The sequence below is a fragment of the Dermacentor andersoni genome, chromosome 1 (assembly GCF_023375885.2).
Source record: "Dermacentor andersoni chromosome 1, qqDerAnde1_hic_scaffold, whole genome shotgun sequence".
NCBI lineage: Eukaryota > Metazoa > Arthropoda > Arachnida > Ixodida > Ixodidae > Dermacentor > Dermacentor andersoni.
The window spans coordinates 325,415,032-325,438,793 of record NC_092814.1 but is presented as its reverse complement, the minus strand read 5'-3'; the positions used below and the strand labels follow the sequence as shown (position 1 = coordinate 325,438,793).

Genomic DNA, 23,762 nt, shown 5'->3' with positions numbered 1-23,762 from the left:
TCTGTCTGTCTGTCTGTCTGTGTCTGTCTTTCTGTCTGTCTGTCTGTCTGTCTGTCTGTCTGTCTGTCTGTCTGTCTGTCTGTCTGTCTGTCTGTCTGTCTGTCTGTCTGTCTGTCTGTCTGTCTGTCTGTCTGTTTGTTTGTTTGTTTGCTTGTGTGCGTGTGCGAGTATGTGCGGTGTGTGTGCGTGTTCGTTTGTTTTAACTAGCTGCTACATTCACTTGTTTATGCTATTCCTTTCTGATAACAGTATTACTGTACAGACTCGTGTGAGGGCCGCACGCGTGCAAGGGCCGCACTCCCAACTTGGCAGCCCAAAATCTGGAAAAAGGAAATTTCCAGCGGAGAAGCAATCGCGTTCGGTGCCCCGATGCCGAGCGAATTTTCGCGCGCTGCGTACTTCCGCGTGCCGCTGCTAGATGGAAAAAGCTGCTCTGATGCAACAGTGCGTCCGGGGTGAAGGCTGCGCCGGCACCATTTTGACCAAAAGGTTCAGTCCCGTGTAAGGGACGCACCTCGTCAAAATTGTGAGAAAAAAAAGAGGTGCGGCCCTTACACGAGTCTATACGATAAGATCGAGGCTGTGTGACAGATAGTGCTGCACCCCTGCACGTCTTGCTCGGTAAACGGAACTCCTGTTTATCGGAACAAATCTTGCCGGTCACTTGAAGTTCCGTTTAGCGAGATTCTACTATTAAATCCGTGCACTCTGCACCTTGCTCAATCAACAATAAAATAAAACCAAAGTAATTGAGTTTAAGATGTAAGGAAAGAAAACAGCACATGCAGTCACTGTACCGTACCAGTAGAGTATGTCGTCGGCATCGTGTCGCTCGTAGCGCACCGTCTTGCAGAGGGCGCGGATGTTGGCCTCCTTGAGCGAGGAGACCGCCTCCAGGACGTGCATATACGAGTAGATGAGCTTCAGGTCCTGCGTAGTAGAGTATAAACATTAGCAAAAGCCGGCCTGACACGAAATCGAGACGGAAAGAGATAAAAACAACAGCTTCGAGGAAGCCATCTGTCAACGGCAACACCAAACGGCAGACTAATTTAAGAGAACGAGTAAAACTGTAGCGAAACTTGCGTATCGAGACAGAGAGAAAATCTTATATCGCTCCGAGTCGTTTCACGTTTTCTGATACGATATTACCGCACCTCAGCGGTGATTCTACTCAGTTTTGCGGTAACATGGCTTGCTACGTTAGCTTTTTAAAAGTTTATTGTAGCTGCGCTCATTTTCATCAATTCCGAAATGAGTGCCTTCGTGTTCATTATTTGCAATATTGTAACCGGTTCCTTCGCACTACCCCTGCAAAGGAATAAATACTATAGCGAGAAATGAAAAACGATGACTAGCTAGGATGAGATCGGACAAAGCGCTGTGCTCTCCCTCCACGTCCTAGCCTTTGTCTTCGTTTGCTCGCGCTGAGCCTACTAGAATCTAGCAGAAAATTTTCTGGAACAAAAATTTCTGGACCCTGGCCACATTCGTCGATGGCGCAGAAAGCTAAGTCGGGCACTAGCTCAGTTTTTGAGGAACACCGGCATCAATGACCGATTATATTCCTGCTGTGTGCGCGCAGTGCTCATTCTTTCTCTTCCTCTTTATTTTCTTTCCCTTACTCCCGCGTGCAGGATAGCAAACCGGACGCTCGTCTGGTTGATATTTTTCCTTTTCCTCTCCTTGTTCTCTCTCTCTCTCTTCTCTCGATGCGTGTATAGATGCAATCGTGGTGTTAAACAGGCGGGAAAGTGCGCGGTCATTGTTAGTTTATAAATAAGACGAGCGCACCTCGAGCGTACCGGAATCTTGGAGGAATGCTAACATAATCCTAATTCATAAGAAAGGGGCCGCCAAAGACTTGAAAAATTATAGACCGATCAGCTTACTGTCCGTTGCCTACAAAGCATTTACTAAGGTAATCGCAAACAGAATCAGGAACACCTTAGACTTCTGTCAACCAAAGGACCAAGCAGGATTCCGTAAAGGCTACTCAACAATAGACAATATCCACACTATCAATCAGGTGATAGAGAAATGTGCGGAATATAACCAACCCTTATATATAGCTTTCTTTGATTACGAGAAAGCGTTTGATTCAGTCGAAACCTCAGCAGTCATGGACGCATTACGCAATCAGGGTGTCGACGAGCCGTACGTAAAAATACTGAAAGATATCTATAGCGGCTCCACAGCCACCGTAGTCCTCCATAAGGAAAGCAACAAAATCCCAATAAAGAAAGGAGTCAGCCAGGGAGATACGATCTCTCCAATGCTATTCACAGCGTGTTTACAGGAGGTATTCAGAGACCTGGTTTGGGAAGAATTGGGGATAAGAGTTAATGGAGAATACCTTAGTAACTTGCGATTCGCTGATGATATTGCCTTGCTTAGTAACTCAGGGGACCAATTGCAATGCATGCTCACTGATCTGGAAAGGCAAAGCAGAAGGGCGGGTCTAAAAATTCACCTGCAGAAAACTAAAGTAATGTTTAACAGTCTCGGAAGAGAACAGCAGTTTACGATAGGTAGCGAAGCACTAGAAGTGGTAAGGGAATACATCTACTTAGAGCAGGTAGTGACCGCGGATCCGGATCACGAGACTGAAATAATCAGAAGAATAAGAATGGGCTGGGGTGCGTTTGGCAGGCATTCTCTGATCATGAACAGTAGGTTGCCATTATCCCTCAAGAGAAAAGTGTATAACAGCTGTGTCGTACCAGTACTCACGCACGGGGCAGAAATCTGGAGGCTTACGAAAAGGGTTCTACTTAAATTGAGGACGACGCAACGAGCTATGGAAAGAAGAATGATGGGTGTAACGTTAAGGGATAAGAAAAGAGCAGATTGGGTGAGGGAACAAACGCGAGTTCATGACATCTTAGTTGAAATCAAGAAAAAGAAATGGGCATGGGCAGGACATGTAAAGAGGAGGGAAGATAACCGATGGTCTTTAAGGGTTACGGACTGGATTCCAAGGGAAGGAAAGCGTAGCAGGGGGCGGCAGAAAGTTAGGTGGGCGGATGAGATTAAGAAGTTTGCAGGGACGACATGGCCACAGTTAGTACATGACCGGGGTAGTTGGAGAAGTATGGGAGAGGCCTTTGCCCTGCAGTGGGCGTAACCAGGATGATGATGATGATGATGAAATAAGACGAAGAACTAACCAATTTGATATACATCATACGCTTTCAATCACCTACAATTTACCCGCAGCGATGGTGCATAGTGGCTGTGGCGTTGCGCTGCTCAGCCCGAGGGCGCGAGAGCGAATCCTGGTCGCGGAGGCCACATTTCGATGGGGGCGAAATGCAAGAACGCCCGTGTAACGTGCATTGTGTGCACGTTGACGAACCCTGGGTAGTCAAAATTAATCCGGATTCCTCATTACGGCGTGCCCCATAATGGTATCGTGGTTTTGGCACTGTTGCGCCTCGGAGTAGCGTTAAGACCAGGAATCTTGCAGGCATAGGAATGAGTATGTCCGGGAGGTTGAAGGAAACGTGAAACGGATTTGTTTTACATATTTACACAACTCACAAGTGGCTCCATGTATATGGGGGCACGCTTCATGTCGGAGCACATTACTTGTCAGCACACACGTCAGCACACTCGAGAGGTTCTTTTAAGGCAGTTCTTTTTCCCTAGTTCGCTACACCAGCGAATTCGGTGACCTTGTTGCGGCCAACTAGAATGGTCGTACTGTTCAAAGCACTCCGCCCATGGTGGCATCACCTTGCTGGATTTCGCCTCTGATGTCCAACTTTCAAACCCGCCTACGAAGCGATGACGAGGCAATCTGGAAAGAGGGGTCCATGGTGTTTCCATGGATGTTGTCGACACTGCAGGCTGCTTGCTGTCCGTCACGGTCAGCTTGTCAGAGTCATGAGACTGGCCTCCACGGTTGTTGCTGCTTACACGGAGTGCGGCGGTTGTTGGCGTCTTGAAGGGAACGTCTCTGTTTGCCCGTAAAAGTCGGCGTCGGGCCCCGTTGCCATCTAGGCGGGCGCTGGTGAACAGGCTGCCTCGTGGGAAGCACCCAAAGAATGCGCATTGCCGTTTTAGAACGCAACAGCTCGTAAAAATCCAGAATATATATATTTTTTTAACTTCCAATCTACTGAGGCAAATATGCTGACACATGTAGGTCTATCATGAGGGGAACGTACATATTCCGGTTCAAGTCGCTTTGTGGGGTATTGGTAAAGCGGTGAAGTGCTGGCGGCACGCAAAATCGTAATGAAGGTCATTATAAACTTAACATTCAAAAGTATATGCACGTATGACTGCTCAAGACACACCCTGGCTGTTCTCCTATCTGAGCTAAGATAGTGCGATGCGATGCTATATCACGCCGGTTGCTTCGCATAAGCCGTGGCTCATATCAGTGACTACAAGTACTACAAGTAGTACTCGTAGTCACTGATAAAGTCAACACCACGCGCTCAAACAGACTTAGGTCTGCAGTGAGTGGCAATTAGACAATCTATACTATTGCTAAGCTCAGATGGCCGCAAGCTTTATGAACCGCTTCATTAAATACGTTCCAAACGTGCTACTTAAAACATTTCTAGGTTTTGTAAAGGTGATAACACTGACGGCACACTTTAGCCAGCGTTCTGGTTGCTGTTTCTTGCTCTGCGGGCCCATCTATCTATCTTTTCAGATCATCTCTCTCTCTCTCTCTCTCTGTTTTCATGAAAATTCAAGCGAAGCGGTTAGAAGTCTCAAAAATGAATGAATGAATGAATGAACGAATGAATGAAATTCAAGAAAGGATTGCTCCGTCGCCTATGCTAGGGTGCGGGAAGATTAGATTTTTTGCATCTTGGAACGTGTGCGATAAGCGTCAAGAAGCAGCTAGCGCGTTTTCTTTTCAAGAAACCAAGCGGTCGAGAGAAAAATGCTTAAAATGCTGAAATCAAGCTTCGAGTGGCTCTGACTAAAACAAATAATGGAGCGCATAATGCTGCGCCAAAAATCTCAGACACACTCCTCCGCCACCCCGCTCGCTGCGGCCTTTGTTTACACGGCTGAAACAACGAACACGACATTGCTGACGCTCTGACCTGTCGAGCAAAGGTAGACTAGGACAACACCCCGGTCGATACGGTCGGCACAATTACGATATATATGCGACGTCCGGCAAGGTGCTGGCAAAAAACAGGTCATCCGTGTCATCAGAGGGTCCCAGGACCGCCCACTAGTAATGGATCAGGCTGATGGAAGCTTCGAGCCTCTAGAAACGACGCCGCAACAGCTAAAGAAGGTAGAAAGCGATGAAACAAGCCAACGCGTTTCGGATACTTCCGGCTTATAGATTTTGTGAAATGGAATGCTGGTGAATTGTTCACCTTCCCACGGGTGTTCACAAATTCGTATGTGCATGGAACGTAAGCAATAATCGCTACGAAAAAGGCCCGCCGCAATTGAGCTGGTGATCCCATTTAAACGCGTGACCTCCTCGTGTCGAGGTCACGCGCTCAAACCTTTTGAAGTTAGCCACGCCGCAGATATAGTTTGGTGTGAGTTAGCAAATTAACAGTAACACTCCTCTATCGCCTTGATCGCGCTGTTATATGCTTGTAATCGTTAAGGTTTGCCGCTCTTAAGGAAACCGTCATTTCGCTATCCCTGCACTGGATTGATAGAGTGAGAAAAACAACCCTTGAAGCGTAAAGCAGAGCCAATTCGAAGGAAGCGCTATAGACGATGCACCTGCTTTTCTCCAATATCTTTAATTGAGCTAGTTGCTCATACATTGAGCAGTTGGCGCCTGTGTTGTACTTGTTTCGTCCCCATGTCTCGCCGTCGAGGGTTTTCGCCTGCTCTTTTATTACATTTTCAAGCTACGAAAATATTTACCTGATAAAATGTCGAACGCTATACATTTAGGAAATAGATAATCACTCACCAAACGCAGCGAGTGTTATTATTATCATTATTAGTTATGGAAACATACAAGGACACAAAGGAAAGAGGGAGGGAGGGAGCTGACAACTGCCACCGAGAGAGGCACAGCTCCTTCCTATTCTTTCGGGAGGAGGGAATGAAAAGAGGAGATGAGGAGAAGAAGATAGGAAACAAAGAAATAGGAAAGAAAATAGGAAATAAACAAATGACAGAGACACGCACAAAAGGAAGTAAGAACACAGAAAAAAAATTCTATAAACAGGAGGCCAAATCAGTTTTCTGCATGAAAGTTAGCAAGGCTCTATGGGCCTGGTCACGTTGAGCAGCTCTCCCTCTCGAAAACAGGCAATTGTCAAGGGCCGTACACTTGAGTCCAATCAGTCCATATTCCTTAATTAGTAGTGCACGTTGTGTGACGAATGCGGGACACTCCAATATAAGATGTTCAAGTGTCAACCAACCCGAAAGAAGCCAGAACTGAAAGCTGGCTTTGCCTACACACAAATGTGATATGCAACAGAGCCAACAAAATTATGTGGCGGAGTCTTTCAAGAAAGTTAAAATTGCGAGTTGCTTGCAAACAGATTAATTAGAGACTAATTTAGCTTCTGGTTATACATAACAGCAACGATATAAGTACAGACTGCAAGAGGCGAGAATCAAGTGTCAAGAGGTATGAAAAATTACTCAAGCGCCAACCGAAGCTGATGTCCAAACAAGACAAGAGGATGGAGACGTGACGTAATCGACAGTGATCGAACAATGAACATTTAGGGTTGGCGCCAACTTTTCGACAAGGGGACTTGTCGAAACGTTCGCTTCAGCCTGCGACATCTCTCGCTCAACCACTGAAGTATCATGGTCCTCTACAAAGACATTTTGAACAAATTAGCCATCACTTCGAAAGAAAAAAAAAAAAGAATAAGACACCGGGGAGAGGGCTAAAACTTACAATAATTAATAAAATTAGGAAAATAATCTGTAAAATTGCAGAAGGGTTGAAATCCGGGCCAGTTGGTGCATAGTTGAAGGAAAAAGCCAGTCACAAAAGACAAAAGACAAAAAGAGAGGTTCACACCACAATGACTGGTTGTGGTGTGAACCTCTCTTCTTGCCTTTTGTCTTTCGTGACTGGTTCATTTTTTTTCCTTCAACTGTAAAATTGGTAGCGACGAATTACAGGCACATTGTACTGGTAAAAAAAATATGTGAGAATTAAAAACCTTATCAATAATAATAAAAAATAAGGCATAGCCCGAGTTGCTTACCTGGGGCGTCCTCTCCTCGGGGCTCTTCATAAGAGCTTGGACAAACTCTCGCTGATTGTAGCCGGCCATGCAGCTAACTGGGACTATCGCACAATGAGTAAACACGTAACTTTACGTTTAACGCACGCTCACAACTTCCACACACACACAGATGGAGGCCAACAGGCCGTCACGAGCTTTCCAGCGACGAGTCTTCTTCGTTCAGTTGCGTACTTGTCGGGGTAATGCAGTCGGGACGCTAGAGTTTATTCGCAGAAGACAAAACGAGATCAGGGGAGATGCTGACGCGGAGCAGTTGCACGAGATAAACATAAAACACACGCAAAATGACACTTTCTGAAAAGCCACTAAAGGGGGCAGGGTTGCAGCTGCGTGCCAAATCAAGAGTTGCTTGTGTAATTCTCTCTCTCTCTCTTTTTTGTTCTGCTGAGTTTTCTGAACAAAGGTACACTAAAGTACAAGCAAGGTAGAAGTAGAAGAGAGTGAAGGTGCACAATTGTAAAGGCCTTACAACAACAACAGTATGCCTCAACGTTCACGTTCACGCACGGACAGTAATCGCAGACGACGTCACGAGGCTATCACGGGCACCAACGGTCCCCGGTGACGTTCACAGCACCTAGGCTCAGTCACAGGTAGTACACGCGCACAGACGAGGAGATGGTGGCTCGAGTGGGGCAGACGCGGAAAGGGAAAGGGGTGAATCACATGGCACCTCTCTCGGTCGGCGAAGGACGCGTGCAGCGGACGACTCTGGCCCGCACGAGACAGCCTGCCCTTCGTTGTCAGGCGCACTCAGACGTGCGAGTAGGCGGGCGAGCTGGGACTCGGGTCCCGGGCGCGGGTCTAGTCGCCGGGAAAGTAGCGGCCCGTCGCCGACGTTGGCACGCAGTTGTGGCAGCTGGCGGTCGCGGCTCGTCGTCTCTTCTGTTGCAGCCGCTGCGCTCGTCGGGGCCTTGAGCCGTTCATGGCTCCGGGCGCGCGTCCAGGAAAGGCCCGTTCACACGTTCAGGCCCGGCCGGTCAAGTGGCTGCCGTCGCCGCCACCGGGCAGCACCGGCTCGCTCACTCACGTCTGGCAGAGGGAGTGTCGCTGTGGCCCCTGCATAAACAAGAACGAGACACGTTCAAGTTGACATCAAGTGGTATCGCACATTATAAACAGCGTTTGTGAAAGTCCGCCGCGCAGTGGTAAGCCTCCGCTGTGCGCGCCGCCGCGTTCTTCGACCGGCGCCGTAATGGCACTGACCGCGTCCCCGAAGGATCGAACATTTAAATTGTCAGAAGAAACGAACGCCGGCCGCTTCTTGCGCAGAGAAACCCGCCTGGGGCGCGCGGTCGCGGCAACGCCAAGTCACGAGCGCAATTAAGGACAGATAGAGGCGACCGATGGACGTCGTTCAGTCGAGCTACGTGGCCGTACCTGACGTGCCGCCGTCGTGGGCTATGGCCGAGTCCGAGCAGTCATAAGTGGCCTGCGCTGCTTGACACAGTTCGCGACGACGTCAAACGGCATTGATCATTTGTGACACGATGGCTTGTGTTCGCACGCTGCTCGTTTCTCATTGTGCAAAACGTGGGCAGGCATTCACGGTGTTTGCTTCTGAAACGCTAGAAAATTGCATCTAAGCGTGAGTCACTTTCAATCATAAAGTGCTTCGCTCGTATTTGGCTTCAATTAACGAAAGGCCGAGTTTAACATTGTTTCGATCAGTGGTGTTATGATTTCACTAAAGCAAAACTAGACTGTTGAATAGTTGAAGTAACAATGGGTGCTATAACGTAAAGCTATTCCGAACATTTCTATTCCAATTATGGAATCAGCCCTCCGCGATTGGTCAAAAGCTTTTTTGGACCACCCCCACCGCGCCTGTCTGTCACGCGACGTCACGAAAACCGCGATAGCTCCCAATCTGACATGACGTGTACACACCGATTATGCATGATTCGAGCGCGCAAAAGAAAAATAATTATTTCTGATTCGACGCCTTTTCGCCATTAGACCTCGGCTATTGGTCAAAAGTTTTAGGGCTGCACCCACTTCACCTGCCTGTCACGCGACGTCACAAAACCACGAAAACTTACCGCGTCAAAGTGACGTGTACACGTTAAAGATGCATTAATATGCCGAACAAAGCTGAATTCTGTTCTGAATGGCCACATGCTGCCCCGTTCCGAAAGGAATAAAAGATGGCTGCCGCCGATCGCTCAGGCATAGCTCAGGCACTGGCTACTCGTACCTGCCGGAGAGCATGGGTTTATTTGCGTACGATAAAACTTTTTTCGTGGCCGTGGAACGTTTGGGAGCACTTCTGGCACATTTACGACCTCGCTCTACAAATTCTTCCTTGCTGAGGATCCGTTTTAGCAGCATTCTTAACCTTCCGTTGCATGCCGCCGCGATTTTCGACCAGCCACCATTAGCTAAGTGAAGAAAAGCAGACCAATCGCAGACGCCGGCACCACCCTCTTCATCCGGTTATCGATTTTCAGTGCAGCGGCTCGGCCCCATCGAATCCCTCTCAACTTGAGCACACTCCTCGCCTCTTGTCAGCCAATTAGATAGGACAAGCAGCTCAGTGTAGGCAATGTTATTCGTTTGTAAAGCAAACAAAAGTTATCTCCTATAAATGAGGAGAGCGTTTGATTGGTCTGCTCAGACAACCCTGCGAGTCACCGCCCAATGCTTGCGTCGGCGGTTACGCAAATTTGACGTCAGGAGATTGGAATAGTTTTACGTTACAGTGCCCAATGTACCTGCCATATCAAATTCAGGAAACGCTGCATCTTAAAACAAAGTTTATTTTCTAAGAAAGTCCATGCTCTAGCTCGACACCGTTGACGAATATACGCGCTAGAAATTGTGAAAATAAAAACGGCCACGATCAATTTTTTACAGCAGGTGCCCCTTTTTCGAAAAAAAAAGGGGGGGAGGTGACGACATATTGCCATCACCTTACAAGCTGCGCCTGAATAGTGATCGATTTCCTGTCTCTGCTCGGCTCTCCCACAGTCTCCCATGGCAGCCCCATCAGCGCTGCAGAGCCCATTTTCTCGGGTGGGTTCGCATTAGCGTCCCTCCCTCCCCCACTCCACTATAACGGCGCAGTGACTGAGCATTAAGGCCACCCACTCGATTCAGAATATTCAGTGTCCCTCAACGCCCTTGTACCCGAGGCACTCGCAGGGTGCCTAAAGCTTGCGCCTCCCTTTGTAAAATTTTCCAGCAGGATAGCCGACTGCTCCCGGCTTCATCCTCGACGTTCCAGAGCGGACCGGCGAAGGGCCCCTGCACGTCGTGCCACGCTGAAGTTTACACTCCGCAGCTCCTCTCCAACGAAATGAAAAGTGACATCGGCATCACTCCCAAGCGGGGCGCTCTGGTAGCTAGGAGACTTCGCGAAGCTGAGCAGGGCACGAATTTACCGCCAGAGGGGGCGAACAAGCTGCTGTCAGTAAGGCCGGCTATCTTCAGCTCGGGATCAAACAACGGAAAACGGCGTGCAACCAGAGGAGACATGCATACGTGTATCTCCCACGCTCCTCGTGCCGTTATTTCATAGAACGTCGCCGGAGGGAGGTCTCGCTACCAAAGGCTGCGCAGCGACTCCGCATCATCGTTATGCGCAAAGTTACGCGTACCTGCAGGAAGTTGGCATCGTTTCATGCAGTATCGTTGCGAGCAAAAGTTTGGAGACCACTGATGTCGTGAGTTCTTTTACACAGCCTAGACGGACAGGCTGTAGTCAAGTTCAGCCTGCGTGCACCTGTTCGAGTGTACTCAGACGATTGCGATTTGCAGGCCTGAGCTATCAAAATAATAATAAAAAAATTTTTGCCGATGTGATGGTCTCTACATATCTTTGTTACTTTTTTTTTTCTCCTGACTATGCAAAGTTAGCACCTTCGAGGCGCATATATCTCTACTTGCCTAAAGGCAGGAATACAATAATCATACGTTTGGTTTTTCTTCATGGTAAATTACTCGCTGCGCTTGTTCATTGGTTATGGCATTGTCACGAGGTTCGACTCCCGGTTGCGGCGGCCGCCTTCTGTTATATCTATCGCTATGTCAGACGTTTTACTTCTCTCTTCTCCCTCCCTCCCTCCCTCCCTCCCTCCCCCCTCTCTCTCTCTGTTTTCTTTACAGGTCTCTTTGGCCCCTGGTACAAAAGAAAAAAGCGCATGAAAAAATAAACACACAACCTTTTTTTATTCCTTCTTTGTCTTACGGCTGTTCTGTGCTGAAACAGCCATTGCCAAACATTAACACCTTCACCTTGTGAGCATGGATCACTCACAGCTGTGTAGTTTGGCTGCATTTTCAACGCTCTAGAGAACGACGACGGGAGTTATTGCAGAGATCTGGAGCATTCGTGGTGCAACAAGAGACGTAGTATGCGTCTTGTAATCTATTGTCATGCAGCGAGTGATGCTTAAACCTTTGACAAATTATATGCCCGTGGTGCTGTATTCGCGCCTTTTTTTTTTTTTCATAATTGTACGAAAACGTTGGCGGCACACTAATGTACTGGAAGCTTTGGTAGGTATAGGCATCGCGTGTTAGAATATTCAATGACAACACAAGTGCGAAAAAGACTCAGAGCACAGGAGACACTTTTCCGTGATATATTTGGTTGATAACGAACACTTCACTGTCTCACGTTCAAGTAGGCACTAGAGATGTAAAATTTCATGAAATTTTGAGCTGCGTGAAAAAAAATCTGTTTTTTTCCATGTTTTTTTTTTAGAAAAATACGAGAAATTGAAAAAAGACTATTGCGCACAGAGCTATGAAAAACCCGACACATTTATTTCTCTAACTCTGAAAAGAATGTAATTGTTACATTATTGCATCACAGAAGGCCCAGCAGAGTTTCCGGGTTCAAAATCTAAGCACGATTTCACGATTTCACGGCACTGATTTCACATCAAAGCGGCAAGACCGGCATTTGTATCAATCTGTGCCCGATACATTTCCACTTTACGCGTCAACGCTTCGCAGTGGACACAGCCTTCCGAACATTGAGGTTCGAGTACACGTACACAAGTTTTTGAACGCGATCCCCTGGGAGCCTGGTGTGCACATTTTCAAACTCGGACCAGTTTCTTTCACGTGCCGCAGAAGGGGGAACCTGCAGTACGCGACAGGCGAGGGGGCTCAAGGGGTGGTCGAAGCAAATCCTTGCCTTCACGTTGATATATCCAGGTGCTTTGCAGACTCTCAAACTCCTTCTTTTTACCACACCTTTAGATACGTAGAAAGGAGTCGCATCGCAATAGAAGAATTCTGCGGGGAAGCTCTGTTTTTATCAGTTTTCTTTTTAAAATTTTATCCCGGTTGAAAAAGAAACGTGTATTTTTTCCCGAAATTTCAATGTCTTTTTTTTTTCAACCATTTACATCTCTAGTAAGCACAGAGTGATGCAGCTTGCTGAAACAAACCGTGTACTTATCTCCAAATCGACAATGCCATACTTTGCGTGAATTGTTATGCATTTGCAGGAGCCGCAGCGGACGCTCGAGGTGCCAAAAGGACCACAATGCAACCATTGAGACTCTGCTATGAAATTTTGTAAGCTGCGACTCGAGGCTTCATCCAGGATTCTGAATTAGGGCGCGCACATGAAGATTCGCAGCAAGTTTTTTTAAATTAGTGTTCTTTCTTTCTCCTTCTTTCCCTTTTTGTCCCTACATTCCTTCTACCCAGTGCAGGGTAGCTAACCGGACGGACATCTCATTAACGTGCTTTTATAACCCTCTCTCTCTCTCTCTCTCTCTCTCTCTCTTTCTGATTTTAGGGGTGGTTAGGAAATCGTGGGGAGGGGAGTATAAATCGCTGCTGCGACTGTAAGGCCGAAAGGGTTTCTATCAAGAGGCTCCAACTGCTTGACACGCTGATTCGTTATCAAAATGTAATTTCTTCTTGTCTCACGATACGAATGTTGCCAGCAGAGAAAGGCCGCTGACTAGGGCAAGCGGGCGACCTCCATGATGCAGTCGGCGCTCCCAAAGGACGCGTTTGCACTGCGGTTAACGCGCGGAGGAAAGAGGCGTGACTCGCACATGCACGGCCGCCGCCGGTTCCTCCCCGCCGCCGCCTCCGCAGATGCTGCTGCCGCCAAGAGCAACGCGGTGTGTTTGGCAACACGCGAGCGAGCGCACACGCACACACACACACATATATATATACTACACACACACATTGTGAACTCTAGCTGGGCAAACGCCTTGACCGCCTTGACCCCTCCGGGCGGACCGGAGAGAGGAAGCGTGGCGCCCCTTTCTTATCGTCCTTTCTCATTATGCAATGCAGGAAGACGCGACGAGGATGCACTACAGCCGTCCACATACGGAGCGACTGCGCGGTATATTCTGTAAACCAGTTGTATTCACACAGCTGTCCACGGACTCCACACTACCTAAACACAAAATGGGGGGGGGGGGGGGGGGGGGGGGGGGCTTGAGTTACGCTACTTGTTAACGTTAGCTTCATTTCGACCTAATGAGTATACACGGCAGTTCGAGAACGCGAATAAATGGTTCCACATCTAGGGTGACAAAGGTTGTGGATTAAAGGTAACCGTAGAGACCACCATGACATTGGTAGTTCGTTTGCGGGCTTGCCACGAGTCACAGACTGAACTGAGCTACTAAACTGAAAGCGGTGACTTTTTGCACAACCCGAGCGCCTACCCTCGCGAGGCTTCTCTAGTTCATCGAGCAACCGCTCACCACCTGTTGAAAGAGAAAGGGAGGCTTCCGGTCCGAACGCGGAAAGTGAGACAAACCTCCCCAGCGGCTATTACTCCTGCACACGTGACCAGGGCGCCTAAGTTTGGCTGTTTGGCACCACTGGCACACACGCACGCACCGACCGCAAAAACAGGTTTCCTTGACAGACGCCAAGGCAGAGGCTGGCGAAATCTTCGAAAGATGGCGCCACTGCACTATTGCATACGCATGCACACTTGCAGCGCCAGGAATCCCCAGGCTAGCGAAAGGGAGCGCAGGACACTAAACCTAGGGACGTCGTGGAGTTGTGTTCTGGCGCTCATGGCAGCTATTAGTGGAAGCTTCAACACGCACGCTCGTTGTCTACTTCGCGTGAGCAGACGCGCGGCACCGCGTCCACATTGTCTCTTTTATTGCCTTCTTTATTTCGTTTGTTATAATCACCTCATCTTGGCGCCAGCCCAAATTCCTTGTGAATTACAAGCGCTAACCTCCACGAGCCGCGGAACGCCAAACCTGCGACGTCACGGTTCTTTTTACAACTTTCATTTCCTTTTCCCCCTTACCCTAGCTTAATGCGTGGTCGTCACTCAAGCATTCTTATTCGTGTTGTAGGCGGCGTTGTATAATCGGCATAATTAAGGGAGCGCTCGTACACACGCCCACGACATCCCGCGAAGCTTCGAGCCTTGCGTGAGCTCTGGCCAAAAGAAACCACGTTGCTCCATCTACCCAGAATACCTTTGGCAGTTTGAAACACTTCGTTACAGTGACTCATATTTTAATGCACGGAACGGCACAATGCGTAATCTCAAATTGGTCGGCTTCATTATTTTTTTTTTTTTAAGTCTTTTCCATTGCAAGCAAATTCAGAGAGCTTCTTGACGGCCTGGCCGGGATTAAAATGCAGATTATAAGACATCTGCCCACCTCTATTGCGTGCTTTGTCAGCCAGAGAGGCATCATACAACGCCCAATAAAAACATATTCTTATTGCTTCAAGAATTTGACGCGCAGAAACATCATGACATGGGGAATTAATTAGGTGAGCGCGCGCCGCATTAACTATAATAGTCAATTGGCGAATATTTAATTAGCTGCCTGAGCATTTCGACGTCACCTCTGTTTTATTTCTTTCCGCAGCACGGGGCACATGCTAACACGCATGGAATGAAATGAGAACAGGGCGAAACGAAATATAGAACACCTCGCGTACGCTCAATTACTTGAAAATGCATGCTTGGCTGGTATAACGTAGCGATTCCATTCGCTCGATTCTATGCCGCTATTATCATATACACACCGTTCACGGCCGGTAGATCCCGTTGATAACGCGAGCGCGCAGCACCGCTCTGACCACTGACGAAGCGCGATAAGGAATGACATTGGAATCGAATCGTTGCATTATCCCGGGGCCATACATGTACACAAAACACATCGCCCTTTCCGCGAGTTCGCGGTGCAATATGCATCGATTGTGGCTGGCGTCCCGAATCGAACATAACGGCCCGGCGTGTGGGGTTCTATGGCGCCGCTCTGCTGATGAGCGCGCGTGGTTACGAGTACATTCCGCATTTGCGGAATGTACTCGTATACTTCTGAAATAATCAGAAGAATAAGAATGGGCTGGGGTGCGTTTGGCAGGTATCCTCAGATCATGAACAGCAGGTTGCCATTATCCCTCAAGAGAAAAGTGTATAACAGCTGCGCCTTACCAGTACTCACGTACGGGGCAGAAACCCGGAGGCTTACGAAAAGGGTTCTACTTAAATTGAGGACGACGCAACGAGCTATGGAAAGAAGAATGATGGGTGTAACGTTAAGGGAGAAGAAAAGAGCAGATTGGGTGAGGGAACAAACGCGAGTTAATGACATCTTAGTTGAAATCAAGAAAAAGAAATGGGCATGGGCAGCACATGTAATGAGGAGGGAAGATAACCGATGGTCATTAAGGGTTACGGACTGGATTCCAAGGGAAGGGAAGCGTAGCAGGGGGCGGCAGAAAGTTAGGTGGGCGGATGACATTAAGACGTTTGCAGGGACAACATGGCCACAATTAGTACATGACCGGGGTAGTTGGAGAAGTATGGGAGAGGCCTTTGCCCTGCAGTGGGCGTAATCAGGCTGATGATGATGACTCGTATACTCGTCTACTTAGATTTAGGTGTGCGTTAACAACCATCAAAATTAACATGGAGCCTTTCGTTACGGCGTCCTCGGCAGCCTGCTATGCAGTTTGGGGACCCTATAAAACTTGAATCAAACATAATGAACGACACGATGTGAAGCGACATATCGACGCATAGGCGTTGATATACGTCGCGTCGATGCGCGCCCAGCGATCCGTAATTCATCCACACACACTTGAATTCGATGGTGAGCGCGCTCGCTTGTTTGACACGGTTCAGATACGAGATCAAGGGCCTCCGGCGTGGTTTGCTTTTGCGCATATGCAGTCGCCGTCGCTTCAGCAGAACGACTGCAATAGCACGAGACAGCGTATCGGGAAAGTTCGGTTTCGTATAGAGGCCGTATAGAATTAAGAGAGCAGGAATCGTGAGACAAGCAATTGTACTGAGGCAAGACAGTTATCGAAAACGATTAGGCGAGGTTTTTTAACTGCATCGGCCTCTCATCTACATCGGCCTAGATATACTGATGCCAACAATATATTCCCGCGACGCATAGCTAGAAAGTCATGTGTATACGTGTGCATACGGACGCGTGACAATTGGCTGCTCGAAATCCAGACAGCGCGCAGTCTATGTCGACATGGAATTTACATACAGAAGCACATTAATTCTAATACATACGGCCAGCTGGAAGGGCATTATTATGTGTCTGTATGTCATTCATGCGAAAAACGACTTCACGATCCCTGTTGCAAAAAACGTCGCGCGGTCGGTCTGCAGTGGAAATTAATGCGACGTCTTCAGACTCCTGAGTGAGCCTCAGTTTATTTGATCACATTAAATTGAGTGTTGTCCAGACCACTCAATTCAGGCTGGCGGCAAGCGTATTTCTTGAAACTTCAACTGGTAAATTTTTCTTTAAAAAAAATGACACTGGCTTCAAAAGCTATACAGGCTGGTATTCTGAACGAATTATATGCTACAGCTAAATACGGTGCTCGCAGCAACTTACATGGATGTTTCGCCACCTTTGCGGTTGGAACATTCTGCATACGCGGTGAATTTTAGTATTCAACGAACTCAGGTGCAAATCAACGATGTTCACGCGCATAATTAAATATAATTAGGCGTCGGCGCGCTTTGAACGCTGTGTTGAACAGTGTTTTCTTCTTTTTTTTAAATCCCATTCGGCCATTAATTATGAACGCAGCACGTTGGATTCCTCGAATGTGGCCAGTGAATGAAATTCGCTGCGGTGCATTCCTAATTGCTGCCGCACTAGTACGTGCTTAATGCCCACCCTGCCACGGCTCAGTGGTCGAGAGGTGCTGCTGGCCGGCGCATGTGCCCCTGGGTTTGGTTCGCTAATCCCCGACGCTCAACTATGAAGCCCCTCACAAATGTGTGTTGTTGCTTCGGGCCCTGTAAACCAGATAACTTGCCGCTGCGCTTGTTGAGCGCATGTCGTCGATAAGAACAGTGGCGAAAAAGAAACACAATAATATGCATACAGCGAATACGTATATATAGACGCGCTCACCGTACAAAGTCTACCTTTTGTACGATTTTCTTTTTTAAATATGCAAATAGCACGCTTGGTATTGTCAGACGGAAAACGGCTATCTTACTGTTTTCGTGGGCCGATCCCGAACGTTGTGCAGTCTACACATGTGGGCCTATAACCTCGTTCACGGCGCTCTTCGACGAAAAAAACAAAAAATTGCATGGAATGTCTCCGAATTCATTTTCGTCTGAAAGAATGCTATTTGCAAACTTGAAGAGCCTGAATTCTGCCCGACTTCTTTTTTTTTTTTATTTTTAGCCACTGTTCTTCTCGACACGTACACTTTACTTGATCAGTTGGGAAATGCAACAAACGCAGTCAACAACCGCTCCCCATTTGCACCTGGAAAAGGCTGTAAGGCGCAGATTTCCATCCATGGATTATACTGATTTCAAAATACATCTTCGTTTCGATAGTTGATCAACGTGTAGGGAAAATGCGCCGAACTAGAACGAACAAATTGAAAGAACGCAGGGATGGGCGTTTGTGTACAGTTGCGTTCTCCTCTCTCTGTGTGTGTTCGCCTTATAGTTTATACGCTATATAGATTACATGTCATTCCTACAGAATTACTGGGTTGAGACGTCGTGCTTATCTTTTACCTTTCTACAGCTGCAGACAGCAAAAGAACACGTGAGGTGGACTGTATTGTCTGGAAGGGCGTTGAAGAAACTCAATTTCCTCGCGGGCCTCGACGCTCCACCAAAATATGAGAGGCGCATTGCGGTACGGCTGCGGAAGTGCGGACTGAATACCTCGATTGCCAGGCTGCACGTTTTTCAAGAAAATCCAGTTTTTCTTCGTGGCTTCTGAGGTCCGTAAACAATGTTTTATTATTTTTTTTTGTTCTTTGAAATTATGTAAACATTGGCCCCGAGTAGATACAGGATTTGCCACTTCATTTTCTTTATTATTATTTCCTGCTCAAATGCCCTTCAGCGACCTATGCGCCGTTGAATGTTACACTTACACATTTTTCTTATGCGCATCAGCGACGGAAAATGTAAGCGAGCAGTATATATATATATATATATATATATATATATATATATATATATATATATACATTGTAACGTCGCACAGGCGCGTAGAAGAGGAAGAAGAAGCGGCGCGAAGTTTTTGGGTGATTGGCTGTTTCGGACCGTCCCATGTCTTCTCTAGCTTTTTCACTGTAAATAAATCCATTCTACATGTGTAACCATATATATATATAAATATATATATATATATATATATATATATATATATACAACACATACTTCGTTCCCTCTTTCTTTCTCCGTCACATATATATATATATATATGTATATATGACGGAGAAAGAAAGAGGGAACGAAGTATTTGTTGTGAATGGAGCTTTCGACTGTACAGAATGCCTGCGGGCTGCACCAAAGCTCTCATGTCGCAACTAAGCAAAGTGGATCAACTACTTTGCTCAAAATTACATCAGCTCAACATTAGAATTCTATTTCGAAGACACCCCGAAATCAAATCGCTCGCTGCAGGCTGAAGGCCGGCTGAAAGTGAAAAAGAGAGAGAGAGAGAGTAAATAAATACTTTTGTATACGCTTTCTTTTTACCGTTTTTTTTTTTCCTTCTTTTTCCGCGGCCACCATGGGCGGGGTCAGAAATTTGGAACAACCAGCCCTTCCTGCGTCCTCGTGCTAGAAACAGGCACCAAAGGGCGTTGTTCGCGAGCATCTATACTCGCAATAGAGGGCACATAGTGGAATGTATTTAAGAAAATGCAGTCTTCATGCCTAGTCGGACTATCGCGCGCGCTGAGGCGCTGTCGTGTGATGCCCAATGTTTTGGCCAAACGCATGACAAGCTTGAACTCAAGGAAGCGCATGGAAATCGCCAAATCTCGCGCATAAAAGTACGATTCGCGAACAAAGTAATGCATGAATTGGAATGTATCAGCGACTATACTGTCGGCCACCGACTGTTGGCCACTGACCATTAGGTACAACGAAGCAAAGCCAAGTGAGGGAAATTCTGGACAACTGGTTGTGTCACCAATTCAAGTTGAATATTCGAACACCGGCGGTTTGTCGATTCGGCTGTGGGCGCATAAGCGCCACCGTTCGTTCGGTGCTGGTGACGCTTCGTGAAACACGCGACACGTGTCAGAGGAGAAGAAAATTGCAGGCTTCAGCGATTCCTCTGGCTCTGTGCCCATTTACTATGACAGCAGTAGGTTGCTTACAGCGGATATCGCCGTCTTACTTTCCTCTTTCCGTGCTTGCAGGCTGGCTCGCCCCTCAAATAATGGATCTGTCTTCTCAAATACAACCCTATCTGTATGCGCACAATGGCGTTCTCATCCGTTACAGCATTATTACACCAGTATTGTAATGTTGCATCTGTATTTATTCATCCGGTTATGAGCAATCACTGCAGCGTAGCCGACTGTACCCCGGCACAAATATTTACTGGCAACGCGGGCCGGTGTGGCCGCGGCTCGAGTAGTCTTATTTGACCTACAACGTAACTCAAGCTAGCGCACGTATATTTTACATAGTAATTCAGTGAATTATTAAAAACAATACCACAGATTCAGCTCTGCCATATACAAACGCACAAAACGGATGCCTTTTAACATAAAGTTGCAAGAAAGTGAAAATTATTTTTTTAATAATCTCAAAGTCGGACAGCGCCTTGTTGTAGGGTGAACACTTACGAGCGTTTCTTTTGTTTTTCTCCTTTCTTTTTTTTTTTGCTGCAGGTGCCGGTCGGGTCACCGTGTGTAAGAAGCCTACAGGATGACAGTTGGTACGCGAGTGCGCAAGCTTGCTCTTACATACGCGTGTATATTTACCTAAAGTTTATTCTGCGGGGAACACGGGCATATACGCGTCACTTCGTTTCGATGAATCAAAATGTGGAGGACGCTTAAGCTTCGCCTTTAAAGAATCACCGCCCACGCACTCCGCACAGATGATTAACCAGCGAAGCTAAAACGCGCAGCCCCGGTGTTTATCACTGGGTTAATCCCGACGGTTTATTAAACGACGGCTTGGTAGGCTGCCGGATCCTCGGTGCCCAGTTGCTGCTTGCGCTCGGTTGCACGAGCCTGTTCTTGTGCCCAGGCTGCAGCATCGGGACGGCGTAGACAAGCTCGTTCACGGTTCTGCTCTCAGCATTGCTGATCTAAAGCTGCCTGCGCCTCAGGAGTACGTATGACGCATTGCCTCCCCATTTCGGAGCCGGAGAGAAACTGCTGCGCGTGGTCTCGGCTGCGACAGAGCAACAACGTCACTACTGGCGCAGCCAATTGCGCGCCTCTCTTTCTCTTTTTTTTTTTTCGCGAATACGCATGGGGTTGTGCCGGAGGAGTTTTCGGCGTACAGACGACAGACCGACGGACGGACGAATCGGCTAGCCATATGCAGCTTCGCTGTAAAACGGAAAGCCCAGCGCTGGGCCAGGAGGCATTCTGGCAGATTGAGTGCCCTACGATTGAGTATGCTGACGCCGTGCGATAGGGACGCGACAAAGATGCTACCATATCTTGAACGATGACGGACGCACGCCTGTGTCCACGCTTGGTATAGAGTCCGGCGCGTCCGGCAAAAGTCAGTTCGGAGCATAGAGTTTAGCATCTGTAAGAAACCCTATGGTCCGTAGCAACGCCTGTTCCCTGGAGTGCATTTGCTGGCGCGAAATCGAAATTTGCCCTAATAAAAACTGTTTTCTTCACTCGCTAGGCTGTGTTACGCCGCTGCTGTTGGCACGTTAAGTTTCAGCGCTCGTTGCCTTGTTAGCATGTCCGGCCACCTTCTGCACATTGCCGCAGGTGCATGAGTTAGAGTCCCAGTCACGGCATGGTGAACAAAGTTGTTTTATTTTTCTCTATTTTATTATACTGTCAGCCTTATTTGGGTGAACAGGGGTGGACAGGTGCATACGTACTCAAAAATAAGCACTCCTTATACAAACAACTATAAACGTATAACAATGATTGACAAAGGATAGCCAAAGCTCTTTACTCTGAAGCAGAGCCAACAATGCATAAAATACGCTATACATCCTTAAACACTAAGTCATTTAGGTTTTTTTACGAAAGAAGGTACACATTCAGATGAAACAGTGGAATTCGGCAGCCTGTTCCACTCATTCCTGTTCCACTCGCCGCATGGTGAGGCCGAAGCTACAGTACGGGGAGATGCCCTGACGACGACGACAAGATCCGACAATGACGTCAACGTGCCGGCGAACGGAAGGTATGGACAAGACGCACAAACCCTGTTTCAAGCTTTGACCTTGCTTTAATTGCTGTCGCAGTAAAAGTGTGAACCCTCCTGATGATGCTCGATACAGCACAGGCGACAGCGTTTGCGCTGTCGTCTCACTTGTCCGGGCTATTTTTTCCCCTTTCGCGCTCTTTCAAAGTTCTAATTGTAATGAACTAACTAGCTCAACAACGTGTATTGTTAAGGAAGGAAGAAGGCGAAAAAAATGGGGGAAAGATAGGGATAGCCAGTGCAAGCACTGGCTGGCTACTGCCAATGTTTTCTTTTTCCTCCATCAAGGGGCGATCGCGTGCAGTTTGTCAAGTGCGGTCACGAGCACTTTTTTTGCCACACTGTATAATGGAGAAACGGATAAAGGGAATAAAATCTGATCGAAGGAAAGAAGAGGTGAAAAAATAAAGGGGAGGAAATTCACACATTAACGCGATGCAACGCGCTACAACTTTCAAAGCCGGTCGCTCATTTCACAAGTCGATAATCATCAGAGCAGCGCATTTAAGGCCCTGAGCGCAGAAGCTCGTCCGGACCAACGTCCTAAGACTTTTATTTCGGTATCAATTACACAGACACTCGAAGCAAATTTTTTGCCGTCTGCACGCCGACGTCACTGTGACGTTCCGCATATATTTAAGTATATATGCATGCTATATGTTTATCTGTGCCGCATATGCAAGGTAGATGCTATCCTATTCATCCCACAAAGTTGCTTAAACCAGGTCCACGTGACCAGGTCTCACGTTCGCGAGTGATAATTTTCAGAGAACATTTCAGAATTGCAGCCCGCGAACAAAAGTAATGAAACATTCCATTCACGGCGCATACCTTTTATTTTAAATCTTCTCAGATTATTAAAAAGTGTAAAACAATTTTAGTGCTCGCGATCTGAAAGTGATGTAATTTCACTGCCATCGCTCTTTCAGGGGAGCGAAGGATGCGATGCCATATTACACGCCCTGCACGGCGCGTTAAAGCTTCAAGTGCTTTAATGGTGCCAGAAATTCACGCGCGCCCGTGTATAGTCGCCACCCACGTATACTTATAACACCGTCCGATAAGTTCGATTGTGCAACGCTAAGCGTTGATATTGTTATCATGGCTTCGCCCTTCGGACGAAACTGCCAATTTTTCTTCCCTCCATCAAGGGGCGATCGCGTGCAGTTTGTCAAGTGCGGTCGCGAGCACTTTTCTTGCCACACTGTATAATGGAGAAAATGTATTGTTAAGATGACGAATATGTTGAGGGTGATGACTTGATTACTGAAGGAGGAGGCAGGAGCGCTTGCACTACACGTATAGAAAAAAAAAAGACTATGGGCGGTTCAAGCATCCTGTTGCACGCATCTTCAACGTATGTATGTACGTACGCACGTTGATCTCTAATAAAAAGCACTTCATTTTATGCGCCTTCTGCTGGGTGCGGCATAGATCGTCCTGTTGCGCTTTCTCGTACGTTTTGCCCCGCAATAATGTTGTGCGTTAATTATGCTGTACAAGAAGCTGTCTTCAAATACGCACGCGTCTCAGCCTTTACGGGTGTTCTATAGCTCTGTCTCGACTTAAATTTCCGTATATTTTCTCTGCAACAGCAGGATTTCTATAGTACGGTTTGGCTTCAAGAAACCGCCAGATCGTTCCAGGCTTGTTGCAGTTGGCGAAAACGTCTGTATAGTGCGCAGCAATGGAGAAAGCGCGAGAAACACAATGCACCACGAAGACACGCATTTCCTCCACGACGTGCCGTCTCCTTCGCCGGCACGCACATTGCAGCGGTATACACAAGTCAGTGGGCGACTCGACGTGCGAGGCATTAACCACGCCGAGCTCGCACTTCCAGCTTCCAGTCCCTGCCCTTGTGTGCGCGCGCGCGGATAGCGCGCAAGGCCAACGCCGCA

General features: G+C 47.5%; 1 protein-coding gene across 2 annotated transcripts in view; it reads right to left on the bottom strand.

Moving 5' to 3' along the window:
* The window catches only part of LOC126516413 (rap guanine nucleotide exchange factor 2-like), a 635,146-nt gene that overhangs the window by 539,383 nt on the left and 72,001 nt on the right, over window positions 1-23,762 (bottom strand). For both annotated transcript variants that reach the window (XM_050166526.3, XM_055063993.2), the window contains exons 2-3: window positions 7,185-8,285; window positions 803-930 (exon numbers count right to left, since the gene is read on the bottom strand). In XM_050166526.3, coding sequence (XP_050022483.2) covers window positions 803-930; window positions 7,185-7,253 — 197 coding nt within the window. In that variant the 5' untranslated portion in view covers window positions 7,254-8,285. The remainder of the gene's footprint in view (window positions 1-802; window positions 931-7,184; window positions 8,286-23,762) is intronic.